Source organism: Cetorhinus maximus, chromosome 11, assembly GCF_964194155.1.
Source record: "Cetorhinus maximus chromosome 11, sCetMax3.hap1.1, whole genome shotgun sequence".
In the NCBI taxonomy this organism is placed as follows: Eukaryota; Metazoa; Chordata; class Chondrichthyes; order Lamniformes; family Cetorhinidae; genus Cetorhinus; species Cetorhinus maximus.
Window position 1 is genome coordinate 95,494,319 of NC_135889.1, and position 19,056 is coordinate 95,513,374.

At 44.4% G+C, this 19,056-nt stretch overlaps 1 protein-coding gene across 2 annotated transcripts in view; it reads right to left on the reverse strand.

The window, feature by feature from the left end:
• LOC144686786 (von Willebrand factor D and EGF domain-containing protein) overlaps positions 1 to 19,056 on the reverse strand; it is a 309,526-nt gene that overhangs the window by 222,365 nt on the left and 68,105 nt on the right. For both annotated transcript variants that reach the window (XM_078552492.1, XM_078552491.1), the window contains exons 4-5: positions 8,578 to 8,643; positions 1,502 to 1,734 (exon numbers count right to left, since the gene is read on the reverse strand). In XM_078552492.1, coding sequence (XP_078408618.1) covers positions 1,502 to 1,734; positions 8,578 to 8,643 — 299 coding nt within the window. The remainder of the gene's footprint in view (positions 1 to 1,501; positions 1,735 to 8,577; positions 8,644 to 19,056) is intronic.

The following is a 19,056-nucleotide window of genomic DNA, read 5'->3' on the forward strand; positions in this document are numbered from 1 at the left end:
ACCCTTACCTCAGAATAAAACCTCCCTGGTGCATGCTGCACTGCCTCTAATTCCTGGCCTGGTCCCCTCCCTCTGGCCTCATGTTGGTCACGCTCACGTTGCTCTATGACACAAATGTGTGAAGGTGCCATCCCCAATTTGCAGCTTCTTTGCCATGAGGCGCACTCTTACCTTCTCTGGCACACTCTCATTCCTGGCACCTGGGTACCCAAATCACGAGGAGCAAAAGTATCTGCCCTTCCAAGGCCACAAGCCCCACCCTCCAACTCCCTTGGGTATCAGCCACACAGCTGTGATATAACTTGTGGAAGTTCTGTGGCACTTGGGTTAAATTTTTTAAAGCTATCCAAAAGGATACCTCTCCAAGGAACTCCGGTAAGTTTAGACCTTCTCCTCAAATATGTAATGCCCACACGTCATGTTTCAGAAACCTGGGTGACCAAAATCACATCTAACTGAAGGCAGCTGCACTTTTCAATGATTCCCCCACCGACCCCACCCCTGGCAAAAATGGTGGATGCCTGGGACTTCCGGAATCGGGGCTCCAGCGCCATTTTGGCTAAGGCATGGGCCCTTCCATCGTCATGAAAATTCAGGTCTTGGTCTCCTATTCAGATGTTCTTGTTTCCACTAAAGATTTGTTAGCAGGATTATGAGGCACCATTCAGTTCCACAGTGACTATAAACATGATTTAACAAGTCAGATTCATAAAGCAGGGTAGACCATTGCATGTTCACAATAGGACACAGTTCTCCAGCAAGATGCGAGACAAATCCCTCAAAATTATTGCTGCATTCTTCCGCTAAAAGTGATGCAACGTTGGGTACGTCTGTATTTAAGTTAAGACAAATCACTGCCCCATTGCACATTCATTGTAATTACATGTCATAGTCTATATTCAGGGCTGCTCTTCAGTTGCTGGTTTTGCTAAGATTGTTTATCACTTTTTTTCTAGCTTTCCATTTGTATGAAGCCAAATTGTAAAGATAAAAAAAAGTCAGATGTTGAAAATCCAATATAAAAATCAGAAAATGCTGGAAATACGCAGCAGGTCACATCTCAAAAACAGGCAGGTTAAAGTTCTTACTGTATATTTTTGAACTAAATGCCAACGTTCCCACGGGCATGTCATGAAGATAAGGTGCTGACGGCGGAAGGGAAATGCTGGAGATTTTCATCCATCTCCTGAGAGCTAACTTCAAATGGGTTTTTGCAAACCATCAGGTGGCAATCTTGCCCACTTTGGGGCACAGTGGGCTGGGAAGACATCCTTTCTGCTGCAGGAAAACAACTCTCCTGTTCCAAGAATTTGTAATAGTTGTGCATAAATGTGTATTTGACAGTCTTTTGTTACACTTACAGAACAACCTCGCTTCTTGGGTATGATATTTTAACCTTGAAGCTACACAGAGAAACCTGAACAGGAATTAAAAGTGATGTTTTGTGCTTTAACGTAATTGATCGCTGGGCTTTTGTTTCAAGAGATCTGGAAATCATTACCGTATCTCCCAGTTTTAAGGTCATTCCATCCATCTCCACAAACGAGAACAGCTGTAGGGTCGTGTCCCTCTTGATCTCTTCCTTCGTGTGGAGTGGGGAAATCCGGGACCACACCACCACATATCCTACGGTACTGTTTATAGCACGGCTCGCATAAGTGCACTTCAGATGGATGCTGGTGCCCACTAACTCTGGGGTAATCAGTGGTTTGTCAGGCAGATCGGGAAGCCTAGCTGAAAAAAGAATAAGCACTGGTGTTTCAAATGTGGTTATAAAAGCAGCAAATTGGTTTTACATATATATTTACAAAATTAGCTCCACACAAATTGTCAGCTTTTAAATCTGTCAAAGACATTAAAGGTGTATGTGCCCAGTTGTCTTAAGAGATAGCAGCAGTACGACAAGCTGGCATGTTAATACTTTTGCTAGTTGTCGTGCCCAGCCCCAACTTGGATTTTCCTCCCCACCCCAGCTGCAGCAGGGAAAGCTGTTTCCCCTATTCACTACACCCCCCATCACATTAATGACGGTCAATAGGCAGCATTCATCAGCCTGTCCACTAGCAACAATGGCCCCAAAATGGGGCTGCCACAAAAGGGGTTGCAGCAGAAGGCTCACTGATGCCTTCAGTGAGCAATTCTCCCTCTCCTTGGGTTTCTAAGCCTAACTCAGTCATGCCTAAAACAAGCTTAATTTGCTAATCTTCAGGGATCTGTACCCAGCTGTCCCACCACCCACCTACCTCCCGCCGATTATTCTCATCAGCATTGGCAGGCCCCATTTTTCTGGCATAGATATGAAAGTCTACCTTGAATGAGTAATAAGCCCCAATAAAGGAAGATGGGTCAATATCAACCCATTTCAGCCCATCTCCAGCGAGAGGAGCAAAATCTAGCCCATTCTGTCTCAGCACCTCCCCGTCAACATCCAACTGCCCTTTCCTGCTCCTTCTTTTTCACTCCTCCAGGCCAAGTACCCACTAGCTTCCCAATCCTCACCCAGCTACTCATTACTCTCCTGGACTATTCACTACCCCATCTGTAATCCTTACAAGCCCCATCCAAAACAACATTATATCTCACTTACTGTGACAAACTCCACTGATGTATTACCTTATAAAACATCATAGAAATTGGTATTCCTTACTTCCCTTTCTCTGCTGTAAATCAGATGTAAAGCTGATCAATTTAGGAGTCAGATAGCTTAAGCCCAACCTGTGCCTGCCTCTGTAGTGGAGTCTGCAACTTCAATTAAAAAAAACCTTTCTGTGGAGCCAAGAGGGTCAAATCTACTTCCTCCAACTCCACAGTCCTTGCGAGTTCTCCCCCTGCCCCTGCCTCACTGCCAGATCCAAACCACCATCCCCTGCCCTGGAAGTCACCCCAGAGCTGCAGCCAGTGATATTGCTGATGAGGCGAACTGCCTGTGGAGCTGAGACAAATGCTAACAGCTTGCCCCGAAATGCAGAAGACCTATTCCGGCCAATTCTCACGCCTCTTGGTTCAGACGCAGGCTGCCTCAATAAACAGGAGCTGACCAAAATCTACTCTTGTACAACTTCTCTTAAGCAAAGTTACATATGGTTAAGCAGCGGTGATTAATGGTGGAATTTTCTGCCTCCGTCATGGCTGAGGCGGGGCCGGAAAATGGCTGGCGAGCCATTCAAACATCTGTTGACTTCGGCGGAACCAGAAGATCCTGCCGGTGGGAGGCGCTGGAAAATTTCAGCTTAACTACTAAACTTATCGTGCTCTTTTAAGTTCCAAGTATAACTTAAGTCTACAGTGAGCTGCAGAACCAACTGGAGATTTTAGTTAAGCTACTTAATGCAACTTGAGGAAAAATAAAGTGTGGTCTCAAGTTTACTACCAGTCACTTGTAAAGATAAAAATTTACTGTTTCCAATTTTAGGCAAGCATGCTGTAATTCTGTCAATTTTTTCTGTGTTCTAGATGTTGCAATATGTTTATTGCCCATTGTACACAGTAGAGGAGCAGGTCCTGTTTTGATACGTTCACAGTGGCAGTCAGTAAATATAAAAATTACTTTTAATTTTACCTGTAGGGCAATGGAGTTATAAAAGTACTGGACTGAGACCATTCACTGCACGATGCAACTCACAGTCAACTGCACTTCATCTGAATTGCTAGTGTAAACAACTCTAACACCCATGAGAAAGTTGTATTTAGTGTGCTTTCAAGCATGCAGAGAGCACCCCCTCTAAGTTTGAAATGTTTTGAAGAGACAATCAAGTTTCCTTAATTTTTGAAACATTAAATAATAAATCTCTACAAATTTATAAAGTACCTAGCAAGTCTAAAGTAATGTTAGGGGTCTATGAAACTATTGCACATGTGAATTAGGTTGGGACCTGGTGCTAGAATTATTACAGCAAAGCAACTTTTGTTTGAAATATTTTTGTTCACTGTTTGAAAATAAAACCATCTTAGTCTGTTTCAGTGGATTTATAAGAAATCTTTTCCCTTCTCAACCTGTTTGCAGCCCTTCAGATGAATGATCACATCATCCTTCTCCAAAGCCTCTCAACCGTTGTCCAGTTGGGTTGGATTGCGCTCACCTGATTCCATTCCTTTCTATCCAGTCATAGCCAGAAAATCAGCTGCTTTCTCTTCCTGCTCCCACACCATTATTTCTGGTGTCCCCTACGTATCTATCCTTGCCACCCCCCACCCCCTGTTTTCATTTACACACTGCTCTTCAGCAACCTCATCCGAAAACAATATCAGTTTCCACATGTACACAGGCCACATCCAGCTCATCACACCTCTGTCAATCTTTTTTCTATCTCTAAATTGTCAGACTGCTTGTCCGACATCCAGCACAAGATGAGAAAAACTTCCTCCAACTAAACATTGGGAGGACCAAAGCCATTGTCTCTGGTCTCTGCCACAAACTCCATTCACTAACCACCAACACCAGCCCTTTCCCTGGCAACTGTCTGAGCTAAACCAGACTTCTGTAACCTTAGTACCATATTTGTTCCTGAGATGAGCTCCTAACACATATCTTCCCCATCTCTAAGATTGCCTATTTCCACCTCTAACATCACCCGACTCCATCCCTATCTAGTTCACTAGCTGCTGAAACCTTCAGCCATACTTTCATTACCTTTAGACTTAGCTATTCCAACACACTCTTGGCTGGTCTCCCTTAATCTTCCCATCTGTAAGCCTGAGGTCATACAAAGCTCTATTGTACCATGTCCCCCATTCACCCATTACCCCAACCAACCTTTCCCCCAACATACCCCACCGTCCATGCTTGCTAATCTACCCTGACTCCCAGTAAAGCAATATCTCAATTTTAAGATTCTTATCCTTGTTTTCAAATCTGTCTATGGCCTTGCCGCTCCCTATCTTTAATCTCCTTCAGTTTGATAATTTTGTTCAATATCTCTGCTCTTCCAATTCCAACCCCTTCAGCATCCCCAAGAGCTTCCACCCCTGACCACCGTGTCTTCAGCTGCTATGGCTCTATGTGCTGGAATTCCCTAAACCTCTCCACCTCTTATCCTCTCTTTCCTCCTTTAAAATTCTTCTTAAAATTTACCTCTTTGACCAAGCTTTTGTTCATCGGCCCTAACATCTCCTTATGTGGCTTAGTGTCAAAACCATTTTGATAGTGCTCCGGTGAAGTGCCTTGGGACATTTTACTATGTTAAAAGCCCTATATAAATTCAAGTTATTGTTGTTGTAGATCAGAGACAGCACAAAGCTTTTCCCTGCAATTTTTCCTAATCTCAGAAAGCAACTGCAGATTGGGTTAGCTCTACATATCTATTTGAATTTTCTGCATAATTCCCCAACTTCTTATTCACTACGATTCCCTTCAACAAAAATAATAAATCATAGCAATGGAAAAGAATTCAATATTTTGCACATCAATTTTTTTCATAGATTTAATAAATAATTTTGCTTGCATGCTTACAGGTGACAAACTAAGACACTCAATAGTAGAAACACTATTTTATAATCAACACTTTTATGAGAGTGCATTTGCACCACTAAATACGTTTCTGTCATTGCTTTATTTTTAATCTGTTTCAAAGCAGTCCAGCAAGCACTACAACACATTGGAATAAAAGACTATATGGTTTTTTATCCCAATTTGGTTCGTTCTGATGTTAACTTAATTTCCTTTTATTCCTGGGCTTGATTAGGAAAGTTCATTCTAAACTGAAACATCAATATAAATGAACCCTTACAATTGTAGCTGTCTAAAGATAAACGTCCTGTTCAAAATCTCCACCCTTTAATTTCTGAACAAGCACAATGCTCCAGGCACAGGAAATGGAAGGAACAAGTGCATGAAACACCTGGATTGTATGTAACCAACCAGGTGCACAAAGTGATCCAACCTTATACTCACAGAACTAAAACCATACAGTTCCATATTCATTGTTGGTAATGTAATGTTACCAAGAAAAGAAATATGTGAACCAATTTTATAGGTCACCATGCCTCTGTAATCCCACTCTATACTGAGCCAAATCTCAGGCTGAGCTAACAAAATAAGAATGCAAAATGGTTATCATATGCTGGATAGTTGGCAAAAATGTTTAGTTCCCTCATAAAAATATTTCTAGTTTTCTTTAATTTCATTTTGCTTACTTTTGAATAAAACAATTCATTTTTAATGAAAGTATTTGTCGACATGGACTGTTGTTGACAAGTCCAGTGTTCTTTTTCTAACTGGGCAAAGCACAAGCAAAAAAAGACTGTCTTGTGATGAAAAGTCACAACCTGAATCAATAACTTTTGTTTCTCTCCACCGATGCTGTCAGACCTGCTAATATTTCCATAGATTTTTGTTTACATTTTAGATTTCCAGCATCTGCTGTACTTTGCTCATGTAAGAATGAGAAAAGGTTGATCAGGCCTGATCTTCCCATAGCCCCAGATTAATCAACTTTATCGTTGAACCTATTTGCCCTATTTAATCTGCTGCAGGATTTGGAAATGAAAAGTAATTCTTAAATTTTCGCTTTAAAAACAAAACTGATGTGATGATAAACACGTTCATTTTATGTAAAAGATGAAACATTCAAAGGCCCAGCAACACTGGCAGAATCTCACATGCTGTAGATAATTTAATGGAAAATCTGTAATGCTACGCTTACACTGGGGGAAGTGCACCTTTGATCTTCTGATAAGCTGTTTGCTGCATGCAAAGCTCAGCCAATGGTGTGGGGATAGATGGTTCTGATTTTCATTGGTGAGAACTTCAACTATGCAAATCCACACTCTGAACCTCCCCATCCTCACTGAGGTAAAAATCACATCCTGTCACCCACAGCCAAAGCAAAATTACCCCCCTCTCCTGTTGAAGCAAAGTTTGCACTCAGACTTCCCGCTGAGGTGAATTCCCATTTGCTGTTTCTCCTTTCCAGACACCCCTTTCTCTCTGCTCCAGCCCTCATCTCCCTCTCTATCCTTTCTCTTTCCCCCTCTCCCTTTCCTTGCCTTGGTTTGTTCATCACTCTACCACTAATCCTGCTTGATATGAAAGTGAACCCTGCTCTTGACTCCCTATGTGCAATGCCATGGTAAATTAAAGAGTGTAATAGTAAAAAATGTACAGCAATGAAAGGAATTAATCTTTTAAATATATGCTAAAATTGTTCATTAAATAGATTTTGAAGTTAATAATTTTAAATATATTAAAATGCAAAAATTAATATGTTCAAACTGATAATCACTTTAAAAAATGCACATTATAAGCGTATCTCCAATTTAACATGATGCACACTTTGTTTCCATCAGATTGTGTTCTTATACATAAAATTATAAGACCTATCTATCTAGGAGCTTAAGTCATGGGCACACCAGGATTCCCACTGCACAATACTCATCTGAGCAGTGTAGATCCAAGGACTATAATAGCTCCCATTAGTCTAGCATGCATCCATTACACTTGAGACATCATGGGGGAAATTTTCCTGGCCCTTCGAGGTTGGTTTGGAAATGGGGGTGGGGTGAGGGCAGTGGGTGGAGACAAGCAAAATTAGACAAATTAAAGGGAAGACCAGGCTGATTTGTTGACATGTTCCTGCTTCTGGCTGCTTATCCCAGAGGCCAGGCTGAGTCCAATGTCGACAACCTGCCCGGAAACAGTGGGAAGTCTATTGAAGTGGATAATTAGGCAATTAATCTTCAATCTTCCACCTACTTTGCAATTTTTCTAGTATCGCACAGGCCCCACGCTGTGAAAACACCTCGGCAACTCAGAGGAAGAGGCTCCATAGCAGGAGGTCATAATTCTTTGAGAGTTCAAGGTTTTCTAACCTTTAATAGCAAAAAATGGCAAGGCTGATGTCTCCTGCTGGCAGAGGCATGAGCAGCTCCTGGAGACTCATGTCTCCAATGTTGTCGGTGGTGATACAGTGGCAGCTGCGCCCATCAGACTGGATGCATTCCATTGTGTTCCATCCCACTCCTGCTGCATTCCCCTCAGCAGCATTCTCACAGAAGGCAAAGTGACAGCCATCCTTGCAATGGGACACGCAGAATCGACGTCCCCCCCGCCCCCTCAGGCCACCCACCGTCCCTGGTTGGACGGAAATCCCAGAGTTGGGTCCTAATTAGCCACCTTCCAGAAGATTAAAGGTGGGCTACTTCTGAGAACAGAGTCAGTACCCAAACATGGGCCCAAAGGCCAAATATTTTCGTAATTCGGAAAATTCTGACTCTCAGTTATAATCTTAACAAAAGAGAAAGAAATCAAGGGCCTTCATCTTGGGTTCTTCTAACTTAGAGCCCGAATTTCAGTCTGCAAGCTTTTTCCTCCAAGCTGTAATTAAACTGTGAATGACCTCACCCTGTGTTTACTTAACAGCAATCAGGCTTTGCAATTTTAAAGAGAATCTTCATCTTGGTAGCAAAATAATAAATGTGCATTACATCATATGATGCTTTGGTCTTTCAGAGCATCATTTGCTTACCAAGAGCAATGTTTTGAGAGATCTGGCAGTTGGATTAACCTCATTACTCAAAATGTACATAAAAGAGACTATTATTTAGTCATGAGATTAAAAAGATTACAAAATCCTTCTTTACCTTGACAGGTTCCATCTATTTTCACTCCCCCTGGAGCACAGGACAGTGGCTTTGCTTCCGTAATTGCTATTTATAATGGGGGGAGAACAGTGAAACATTTAGGGTGATCAATATTAAAAGAGGGAAATAGCATTCTGACTTATTTTATTTTCAAAACAACAGAAGATGTTTGAAGAATAAAACTGCACAATCAGTTAGCACTTTTTCTTCATTCTTCACCACGTATAATTCATTCAAAGATCACTCAAACTATATGTTATAACAGGAGGTGAAAAGAGCTCAGTCAAAGATATATGTCCCCAGGTGTAACTGAATTTGGGTCTCTCAAAGGATCCTGCAATCTTCAGTCCCTTCTTTTGAAGTGGAAAGCATCCACGGTTGCTACCTGCAGCAGGATTTTATGTTCCCACTAAAGTCAATAGAGTTTAGAATGGCTCACCTCATTTTATGCCCCCGCCCCCACCACGATAGGGCCGTAAAATTCTGGCCTTTGTCTCTCTATCCGAAGGCAAAATAGTATCCCAGAGAATTGGAACTGATAGTATCAAATGGTTGGCATTCAATTCTAATATGTTCATGTAGCAGTTCATCATCTAATGAGCCATAAAGTGCTGGTTGTTGAAAATAGAAATGTCCTGTTCTCTACAAATAAAGGTCAAGCCATTTCAATACATCCAGAACACATTCTTAATGAAAAGTTTTCATTTTTATTTTGGCCTGATACCTATCTCCTATCAGTATACGTCCGGGGATAGTTCCAAATTGAACACCTCCAGTTTGAAGAGCAGCCAGCCCCTTCAGCCTGAACTAAGGCAGTACTGAAAGGCCCTCCTGTTGTTTCCATCATCAGTCAGTTAGTCCGTACTGAATTATACAAGTTTACAAAACAGAAGGAAGCCATGTAACCCACTGAGTCTCTGCAGCTCTTTTGCTAGAACAATCCAAAACTAATCATACTCTCTCCCTTAATTTTCCTCTGCCTCAAATGTTTATTTAATCTTGCCATAAAAGTATGCAGCTGTCTTTACCTCAATTATACCAAGACAATCTCTAATAGGTCGCTGCATAGTTAACTTCCTCCTCACTCTCCTGGTGAAATTGTTGTTCCCTTGTCACTGACTGCCCAACTATTGTGTCCCTATCCATTATATCAAACTGCTCATAATTTTTTTTAAAAATCGCCTACTAATTTTCCTCTTCTCCTTTTCTACCTCTGTTGGAATAACAATAGTATTTCAAGTTTCTTCTCACAACTATAAATTTCATCTTTGATAGCATCCTGGTGAGTTTTATCGAACAATGGCAGTGGGGGAAGCGATGGCGTAGTGGTATTGTTGCTGGACTAGTAATCCAGAGACCCAGAGTAATGCTCTGGGGACCCGGGTTTGAATCCTGCAGGTGGTGAAATTTGAATTAAAAGTCTAGTGATGACCATGAAACCATTGTCGATTGTTGTAAAAACCCACCTTTAGGGAAGGAAGTCTGCTATCCTACATGTGACTCCAGACCCACAGCAATGTGGTTAATGCTTAAATGCCCTCTGAAATGTCCTACCAAGCCATTCAGTTGTATCAAACTACAAAGCCCCCAAAAAGGAATGAAACCGGAGGGACCACCTGGCATTGACCTAGGCACCGGAAAGGACGACAGCAAACTCAGCCCTGTTGACCCTGCAAAGTCCTCCTTACTAACAGCTGGGGGCTAGTGCCAAAATTGGGCGGGCTGCCTCACAGGTTAGTCAAGCAACAGCCTGACATAGTCATCCTCATGGAACCATGCCTGACAGATAATGTCCCAGACTCCACCATCACCATCCCTGGGTATCTCCTGGCCCACTGGCAGGACAGACCCAGCAGAGGTGGCGATACAGTGGTATACAATGGGGAGGGTGTTGCCCTAGGAGTCCTCAACATTGACTCTGGACCATACCAAGTCTCATGGCATCAGGTCAAACATGTGCAAGGAAACCTCCTGCTGATTACTGGGTACCGCCGTCCCTCAGTTGGTGAATCAGTGCTCCTCCATGTTGAACTTCATTTGGAGGAAGCACGGAGGGTGGCCAGGGTGCAGAATATGCTCTGGGTGGGGGACTTCAATGTCCATCACTAAGAATGGCTTGGTAGACCATGACAGACCGAGTCCTAAAGGACATAGCCGCTAGACTAGGTATGTGGCAGGTGGTGAAGGAACCAACAAGAAGGAATTCTGAGATCCACACTCAGTGCCATGCGCCGCCATATGAACACACTCGACCTCTCCCTCCAGCAGCACCGCCGCACCCTTTTTCAAAGCTGCGCGTGCCCCCAGTTTCATTTTATTCTTCGCCTCATCCGTCGCCTCAACAAGAAACTTTTTCTCTTTCTCTCAAGTGCTAAGGAACGCAAGCTCCAACAACTCATCGACTCCAACACCCATCGGGGACCCTCCACCCCTGCTTGTCCCTCCGTCCTCACCCCATCTTCCAATCCCAGCCCCAGCCGCGTATTCACTATACCCCCTGACCTTCCCCTCTCCGATGCTGAACGTTCAGTGCTCAGCAAAGGACTTAGTTTCATACCCTTACACCCTCATCTCAATGAATTTCGGGCTCGGCATGATGCTGAACTCTTCGTCCACCGTCTTCGTCTCCGTGCTCACTTCTTTGGGCAGGAGTCCTCTCCCCGTTCAACGGATCCTTTTACCCACCTCCAATATTCTCCCTCCACTTGGACCCCTCCCTCTGGATTCTTACCTTCTCTTGATCTTTTCATTGAGAACTGTCGGCGTGACATTAGCCGTCTCAATTTCTCTGCTCCTCTCACCCATTCTAATCTGTCTCTCTCTGAACTCACTGCACTCCGTTCTCTCAGGTCCAACCCCAACATTGTCATCAAACCCGCTGACAAGGGTGGTACTGTTGTTGTCTGGCGCATTGACCTCTACCTCGCGGAGGCTGAGCGTCAACTCGCAGACGTTTCCTCCTACCTCTCCCTGGACCATGACCCCACCACAGAACATCAAGCCATTGTTTCCAGGACTGTCACTGACCTCATCTCCTCTGGAGATCTTCCTCCCACAGCTTCCAACTTGATAGTCGCCCAACCTCGGACGGCCCGCTTCTACCTCCTACCCAAAATCCACAAACAGAACTGTCCTGGCAGACCGATCGTGTCAGCCTGTTCCTGCCCCACGGAACTCATTTCTCGTTATCTTGACTCCCTTCTCTCTCCCCTTGTCCAGTCCCTTCCCACCTACATCCGTGATTCCTCTGACACCTTACGTCACATCAACAATTTCCAGTTCCCTGGCCCCAACCGCTTCCTCTTCACCATGGATGTCCAATCCCTCTACACCTCCATCCCCCACCAGGATGGTCTGAGGGCCCTTAGCTTCTTCCTTGAACAGAGGCCCCAACAATCCCCATCCACCACTACTCTCCTCCGTCTGGCTGAACTTGTTCTCACACTGAACAATTTCTCCTTTAACTCCTCTCACTTCCTCCAAATAAAAGGTGTGGCTATGGGTACCCGCATGGGCCCCAGCTATGCCTGTCTCTTTATGGGGTATGTGGAACATTCCTTGTTCCAGTCCTACTCTGGCCCCCTCCCACAACTCTTTCTCCGGTACATCGATGATTACTTCGGTGCTGCTTCATGCTCTCGTCGGGACCTGGAAAAATTTATTAATTTTGCTTCCAATCTCCACCCCTCCATCATCTTCACATGGTCCATCTCTGACACTTCTCTTCCCTTCCTTGACCTCTCTGTCTCAATTTCTGATGATAGACTGTCCACCAATATCCATTACAAGCCTACCGACTCCCACAGCTACCTCGACTACAGCTCCTCACACCCCGCTTCCTGTAAAGACTCCATCCCATTCTCTCAGTTCCTTCGCCTCCGTCGCATCTGTTCTGATGACGCTACCTTCAAAAACAGCTCCTCTGACATGTCCTCCTTCTTCCTTAACCGAGGTTTTCCATCCACGGTCGTTGACAGGGCCCTCAACCGTGTCCGGCCCATATCCCGCGCATCCTCCCTCACGCCTTCTCCTCCTTCCCAGAAACATGATAGGGTCCCCCTTGTCCTCACTTATCACCCCACCAGCCTCCGCATTCAAAGAATCATCCTCCGCCATTTCCGCCAACTCCAGCATGATGCCACCACCAAACACATCTTCCCTTCACCCCCCTTGACGGCATTCCGTAGGGATCGTTCCCTCCGGGACACCCTGGTCCACTCCTCCATCACCCCCTACTCCTCAACCCCCACTTATGGCACCTCCCCATGCCCACGCAGAAGATGCAACACCTGCCCCTTCACTTCCTCTCTCCTCACTGTCCAAGGGCCCAAACACTCCTTTCAAGTGAAGCAGCATTTCACTTGCATTTCCCCTAACTTAGTCTACCTCATTCGTTGCTCCCAATGTGGTCTCCTCTACATTGGAGAGATCAAACGCAAACTGGGCGACCGTTTTGCGGAACACCTGCGGTCTGTCCGCAAGAAAGATCCAAACCTCCCTGTCGCTTGCCATTTTAACACTCCACCCTGTTCTCTTGCCAACATGTCTGTCCTTGGCTTGCTGCATTGTTCCAGTGAAGCCCAACGCAAACTGGAGGAACAGCACCTCATCTTCCGACTAGGCACTTTACAGCCTTCTGGGCTGAATATTGAATTCAACAACTTTAGATCTTAAACTCCCCCTCCCCCCATCCCCACCCCGTTTCTTTTCCCCCCCCACCCGCCTTTTTTTTTTAATAATTTATATAGATTCTTCTTTCCCCACCTATTTCCATTATTTTTAAATCTAAAACTAAAACCTTTAGTCTTTCCACCCCACCCCCACTAGAGCTGTACTTTGAATATCCTGTTTTCCATTCTTAATTAGCACTTTTCTCAGACAAAGACCACCACCTTCAACACCTCTTTGACCCTTTTGTCTCTGACATCTTTTGATTATCTGCTCACACCACACCCTCAATGTGTCTCTTCCCCCCCACCCACCTTAAACCAATTTATATTTCTCCCTTGTTGAAACTATGCTTCAGTTCTGCCGAAGAGCCATGAGGGCTCGAAACGTTGACTGATTTCTTCTCCGCCGATGCTGCCAGACTTGCTGAGTTTTTCCAGGTAATTCTGTTTTTATTTTGTTTTAAGAAGGAAAACATACTTGACCTCATCTTCACCAACCTGCCTGCCGCAGATGCATCTGTCCATGACAGTATTGTTAGGAGTAACCACCGCACAGTCATTGTGGAGACTAGGTCCTGCCTTCACATTGAGGATATCTCCCATCGTGTTGTGTGGCACTACCACCGTGCTAAATGGGGCAGATTTTGAACAGATCTAGCAAATCAAGCATCCATGAGGTGCTGTGGGCCATCGACAGCAGCAGAATTGTGCTCAACTACAATCTGTAACCTCATGGCTCAGCATATCCCCCACTCTATCATAACCATCAAGCCAGGGGATTAGCCCTGGTTCAATGAAAAGTGCAGGAGGGCATGTCAGGAGCAGCACCAGGCATACCTAAAAATGAGGTGTCAACCTGATGAAGCTATAACACAGGACTACTTGCATGCTAAACAGCATTAGCAACAAGTGATAGACAGAGCTAAAGCGATCCCACAACCAACGGATCAGATCTAAGCTCTGCAATCCTGCCACGTCCAGTCATGAATGTTGGTGGACAGTTAAACAACTCACTGGAGGACGAGGCGCCACAAATATCCCCAACTTCAATGATGGGGCAGCCCAGCCATCATTACAAAAGATAAGGCTGAATGAAGCATTTGTAACAATTTTCAGCCACAAGTGGATGATCCATCTCAGACTCCTCCAGAGGTCCCCAGCATCACAGATGCCAGTCTTCAGCCAATTCGATTCACTCCATGTGATATCAAGAAACAGATGAAGGCACTGGGTACTGCAAAGGTTATGAGACCAGTAATCCGGTGATAGTACTGAAGACTTGTGCTCCAGAACTTGATGTGCCCCTAGCCAAGCTGTTCCAGTACAGCTACTACGCTGGCATCTACCCGGCTTTGTGGAAAATCACCCAGATACATCCTGTACATAAAAAGCAGAACAAATGCAACCCAGCCAATTGCCTCCCCATCAGTCTACTCTCGATCATCAGTAATGGAGGGGGTCATCAACAGTGCTATCAAATGGCACTTGCTTAGCAATAACCTGCTCATTGGTGCCTAGTTTAGGTTCCGCCAAGGCCACTCAGCTCCTCACCTTGTTACAGCCTTGGTTCAAACATGGACAAAAGAGCTGAACTCCCGAGGTGAGGTGAGAGTGACTGTCCTTGACATCGAGGCAGCGTTTGACCAAGTGTCACAACAAAGGAGCCCTATCAAAACTGGAGTCAACGGGAATCGGGGGAAAACTCTCCGCTGGTTGGAGTCATACCTAGCAAAAAGAAAGGTAGTTGTGGTTGTTGGAGGTCAGCCATCTCAGCTCCAGGACATAATTTCAGGAGTTCCTCAGATGGCCCAACCATCTTCAGCTGCTTCATCAATGACCTTCCTTCCATCACCAGGTCAGAAGTGGGGACGTTCGCTGATGCTTGCACAATGTTCAGCACCATTCGCAACTCCTCACATAATGAAGCAGTCCATGTTCAAATACAGCAAGACCTGGACAATATCCAGGCTTGGGCTGACAAGTGGCAAGTAACATTCACGCCATACAAGTACCAGGCAATCACCCTCTCTAACAAGAGAGAACCTAACCATTGCCCCTTGACGTTCAATGGTATTACATTGCTGAATCCCCCACTATCAACATCCTGGGGGTTACCATTGACCAGAAATTGAACTGGACTAGCCAATTAAATACTGTGGTTACAAGAGCAGTTCAGAAGCTAGGAATCCTGTGACGAGTAACTCACCTCCTGACGCCCTAAAGCCTGTCCACCATCTACAAGGCACAAGTCAGGAGCGTGATGGTATACTCCCCACTTGCCTGGATGAGTGGAGCTCCAAAAACACTCAAGAAGCTTGATACCATCCAGGACAAAGCAGCCCACCAGATTGGCACCACATCCACAAACATTCACTCCCTCCACCACCGACACACAGTGGCAGCAGCGTGTACCATCTACGAGATGCACTGGAGGAATTCACCAAGCTCCTTAGACAGCACCTTCCAAACCCACGTCCACTACCATCTAGAAGGACAAGGGCAGCAGATAGATGGGAACACCACCACCTGGAAGTTCCCCTCCAAGTCACTCACTATCCTGACTTGGAAATATATCACCATTCTTTCACTGTCGCTGGGCCAAAATCCTGGAACTCCCTTTGTAGCAGCACTGTGGGTGTACCTGCATCGCACGGGCTGCAGCAGTTCAAGAAGGGAGCTAACCACCATCTTCTCAAGGGCAACTAGGGATGGGCAATAAATGTTCGCCCAGCCAGCGAAGCCCACATCCCATGAATGAATAATAAAAAAATATAGAGCTTGCCCATCTCACTGGCTTGGTTTTGCTGTGATTTGTTTTGTATTGTCTCACTGACAACAGTGGCATTGAGCTCATCTATAATTGTTAAAAAAAAAAGATTACATGCTTGTCATAACACTTTACCATTTTTCAACTCTTAGGAAGCGAGAATTTGATAGACTGGCCACTTGAATGTTAAAGCTCTTGAAGGATGATTAACCACAGGATAAAACTTCACAGAATGTGTCAGTCTGACTGACATTTCTCTCTCTTCTCCTTTCAAAGATTAGCTCATCTTGTCACTTGGGATTTAAAGACATAGGAACAGGAGTAGGCAATTTAGCCTCTCGAGCCTGTTCCACTATTCAATGAGATCATGGCTGATCTGAGACAAAACTCCATATTCCCACCTTTGCCCTATATCCCTTAATGCCCTTGGTTGATGGAAATCTACCAATCTCAGGTTTAAAATTAACAATTGAGCTAGCATCAATTGCCATTTGCGGAACAGAGTTCCAAATTTTTGCCACCCTTTATGTGGAGAAACGTTTCCTAATTTTACTCCTGAAAAGTCTGGTTTTAATTTTTAGACCATGACCCCTAATCCTAGACTCCTCAACCAGCCAAAATAATTCCTCTCTATCTACCCTATCTGTTCCCCTTAGTATCTTGAAAACTTTGATCAAATCACCCCTTAATCTTTTAAATTCCACGGGACACAATCCTAGTTAATGTAATCTCTCCTCATAAATTAACCCTCGGGTGCCAGAAATCATTCTGGGAAATCTGTGCTACATTCCCTCCAATGCCAATATATCTGACCTAAGGCGTGGTGCCCAGAACTGCTCAAAGCTCACAAATGAACTAAGTCTTTTACTGCTTCATACTTTCCCATGTAAATGATGACCAGTTGAAAGACCACCAGTTAAGGATGCAAAACATCCAAAAGCAAGTGTGTACAGTTTCCATTATCCAGTCGGTGCCAGCACCATTTGTATAACATTGCAAGCAGGAAGTGTCCATACTTACCAGAAGTGCACTCATTCAGAGATATTTCAAATAACTGAATTCACTAGTCCATAATTCATAGCATATGAGGATTGAAGGCAGTGGTTAGAGCAGCCATGTGCTCCCCAAGGCGAAGTTCACTTGAGGACGGAAGGCAGTGGTTCAGTTAGCTGTGTCTTCCCAGAGGTGCAGTTCTCTTTTCAGTTCCTCATCCCAGAGTCATAATTCAAAGTCATCAGAGTCACCAGTCAGAGGAAACATTTTGTTGCTTAGACAAATTTAATACCTAACACTCAAAATAAAATAATTCTCTCATTTTACTGCTGCAACTTTGGTAAATCCTTTCAGTCTACAAATCATACTGTGGGATATGAACTCTTAGTATGTTTGTATGAAATTATTTTGACCATTATTTTAATGGTAATTCATTTATTTTACCAAAGTATCCTCACATAAATGCGTCCAACATGTGTATAGTAATAATCTCAAAGTAACATTCTGATGTCTTATAAATCGTGTTGGTTATTAAGTTAATCTACATTAGTCAGCGAATTTAAAGAGACTAATTTGAACAGAATCTGTGCTGGTGTGCATGAAACTTGCCATGCGAGTGATGATATGGTTTATATTATAGTTCACAGCTTGAAATATATTTTACAGCAATACCAGCTAAATTCTCATTAAAACTTACTAGCCGAGAAATTTGGCTCCTTAGGGTTGGTGGAGCTAGCACTACAGTTGTTGGAGGCCTTTGAGTGGGGTACATGGTGCTTCCAGCTGCTTTCAACATAGTCCCCTTTGTTGGGAAGGCATTCGCTAGAGTGCTGTGCAAAGAGGGCTAGGTCTGAGTGATGTCCTCTGCCAACTTAAAGCTAGACTCTTCTAAACTCCCAGATAGCAGCAGAAGACTGTCTGGCAAGCCTGTCAATGCATCCAGCATCTCAGAGTGCATCCTCATTAGCTTCATCCCGAATGCCGTCCCATTGAAGTCCTCAACTGAATCCCTTGTAGCAGAATTCATGTGCAACTTTGCCCTCCAGTGAGCTGGCACACCAACTACCCTTAATCCCTACTACCCTTAATCGCTGCACTGGCTGTAGCCCACTTGTGCCTGTTGACTCATCATGTACAGATCCTGACATTATACTAGGCTTATAGGCATGTGCAGTGCCCATATCTGAGCTGGTGGATGCAAATGTCAGATCAAGTGTAGGGACCTCTTCATCAGTGCTGTGCTGTTGCTCTCTTGCTTTCTCCTAAGTGTGCTGTGGCTGGGCAGATGGAGGCTTGGGCGTCTGAAAACAGAAAATTAGAAAGGGGAAGGTTGGGGTGAGCGATGTTGCTTGTGAGGAAAGCAAGAGATCCATGGTCACACCGTCAGCAGTTTGCACATTAAGTCAGATAGCAGGATGAGGATGAGTTGGGAGTAGAGAAAAGGCATAAAATAAGAGCATATCATTGTGCGCAATGTTGTCAGCAATGTCAGAAGACACAGGCTCTGTTGCAGTTGGTCCCATGATGTGGAGAACCATATCCTCTGTAAAGCACAAGGGGTGCAGGTGTTCTTGGCCCCCACCAGTTCCGCTTTGTTCCTACTTGTTATGGGAGACATGATCCTGCTAGAGAGAGGGGAGAATGTCAATGATTGTGTTTTATTGTGTTTGGGTGATGTGTCTGAATAGCTGGAGGTATATAGAAGCAACAAGACCTGGGTATGAAGTTGGTATAATTGGAATGCATGTGAAGTTGAAGTGGAGTATCTGGATATTAGACGTGAATCTTGAGTGCTATGGACTGTTGATGGTTGAGAGATTGGTGTGATACACAGGTGAGGTGCATTGAGCTGAATGAGAAGATGCTGGTGTGGTTGGTAAGGGGTCCTTCGAAGATGTCTTCACTAACCTTGACTATCTGCATGAAATCATTAAATTTCTTATGGCACTGCTGCAAAGTCTTCTGGGTCAGTCCTTGCATTGACCTCCCTGGCCACCTGCTTCCATTCCCTTCTCAGGTTGATCCTTGAGACCCTCCTGCCCCTTCGTG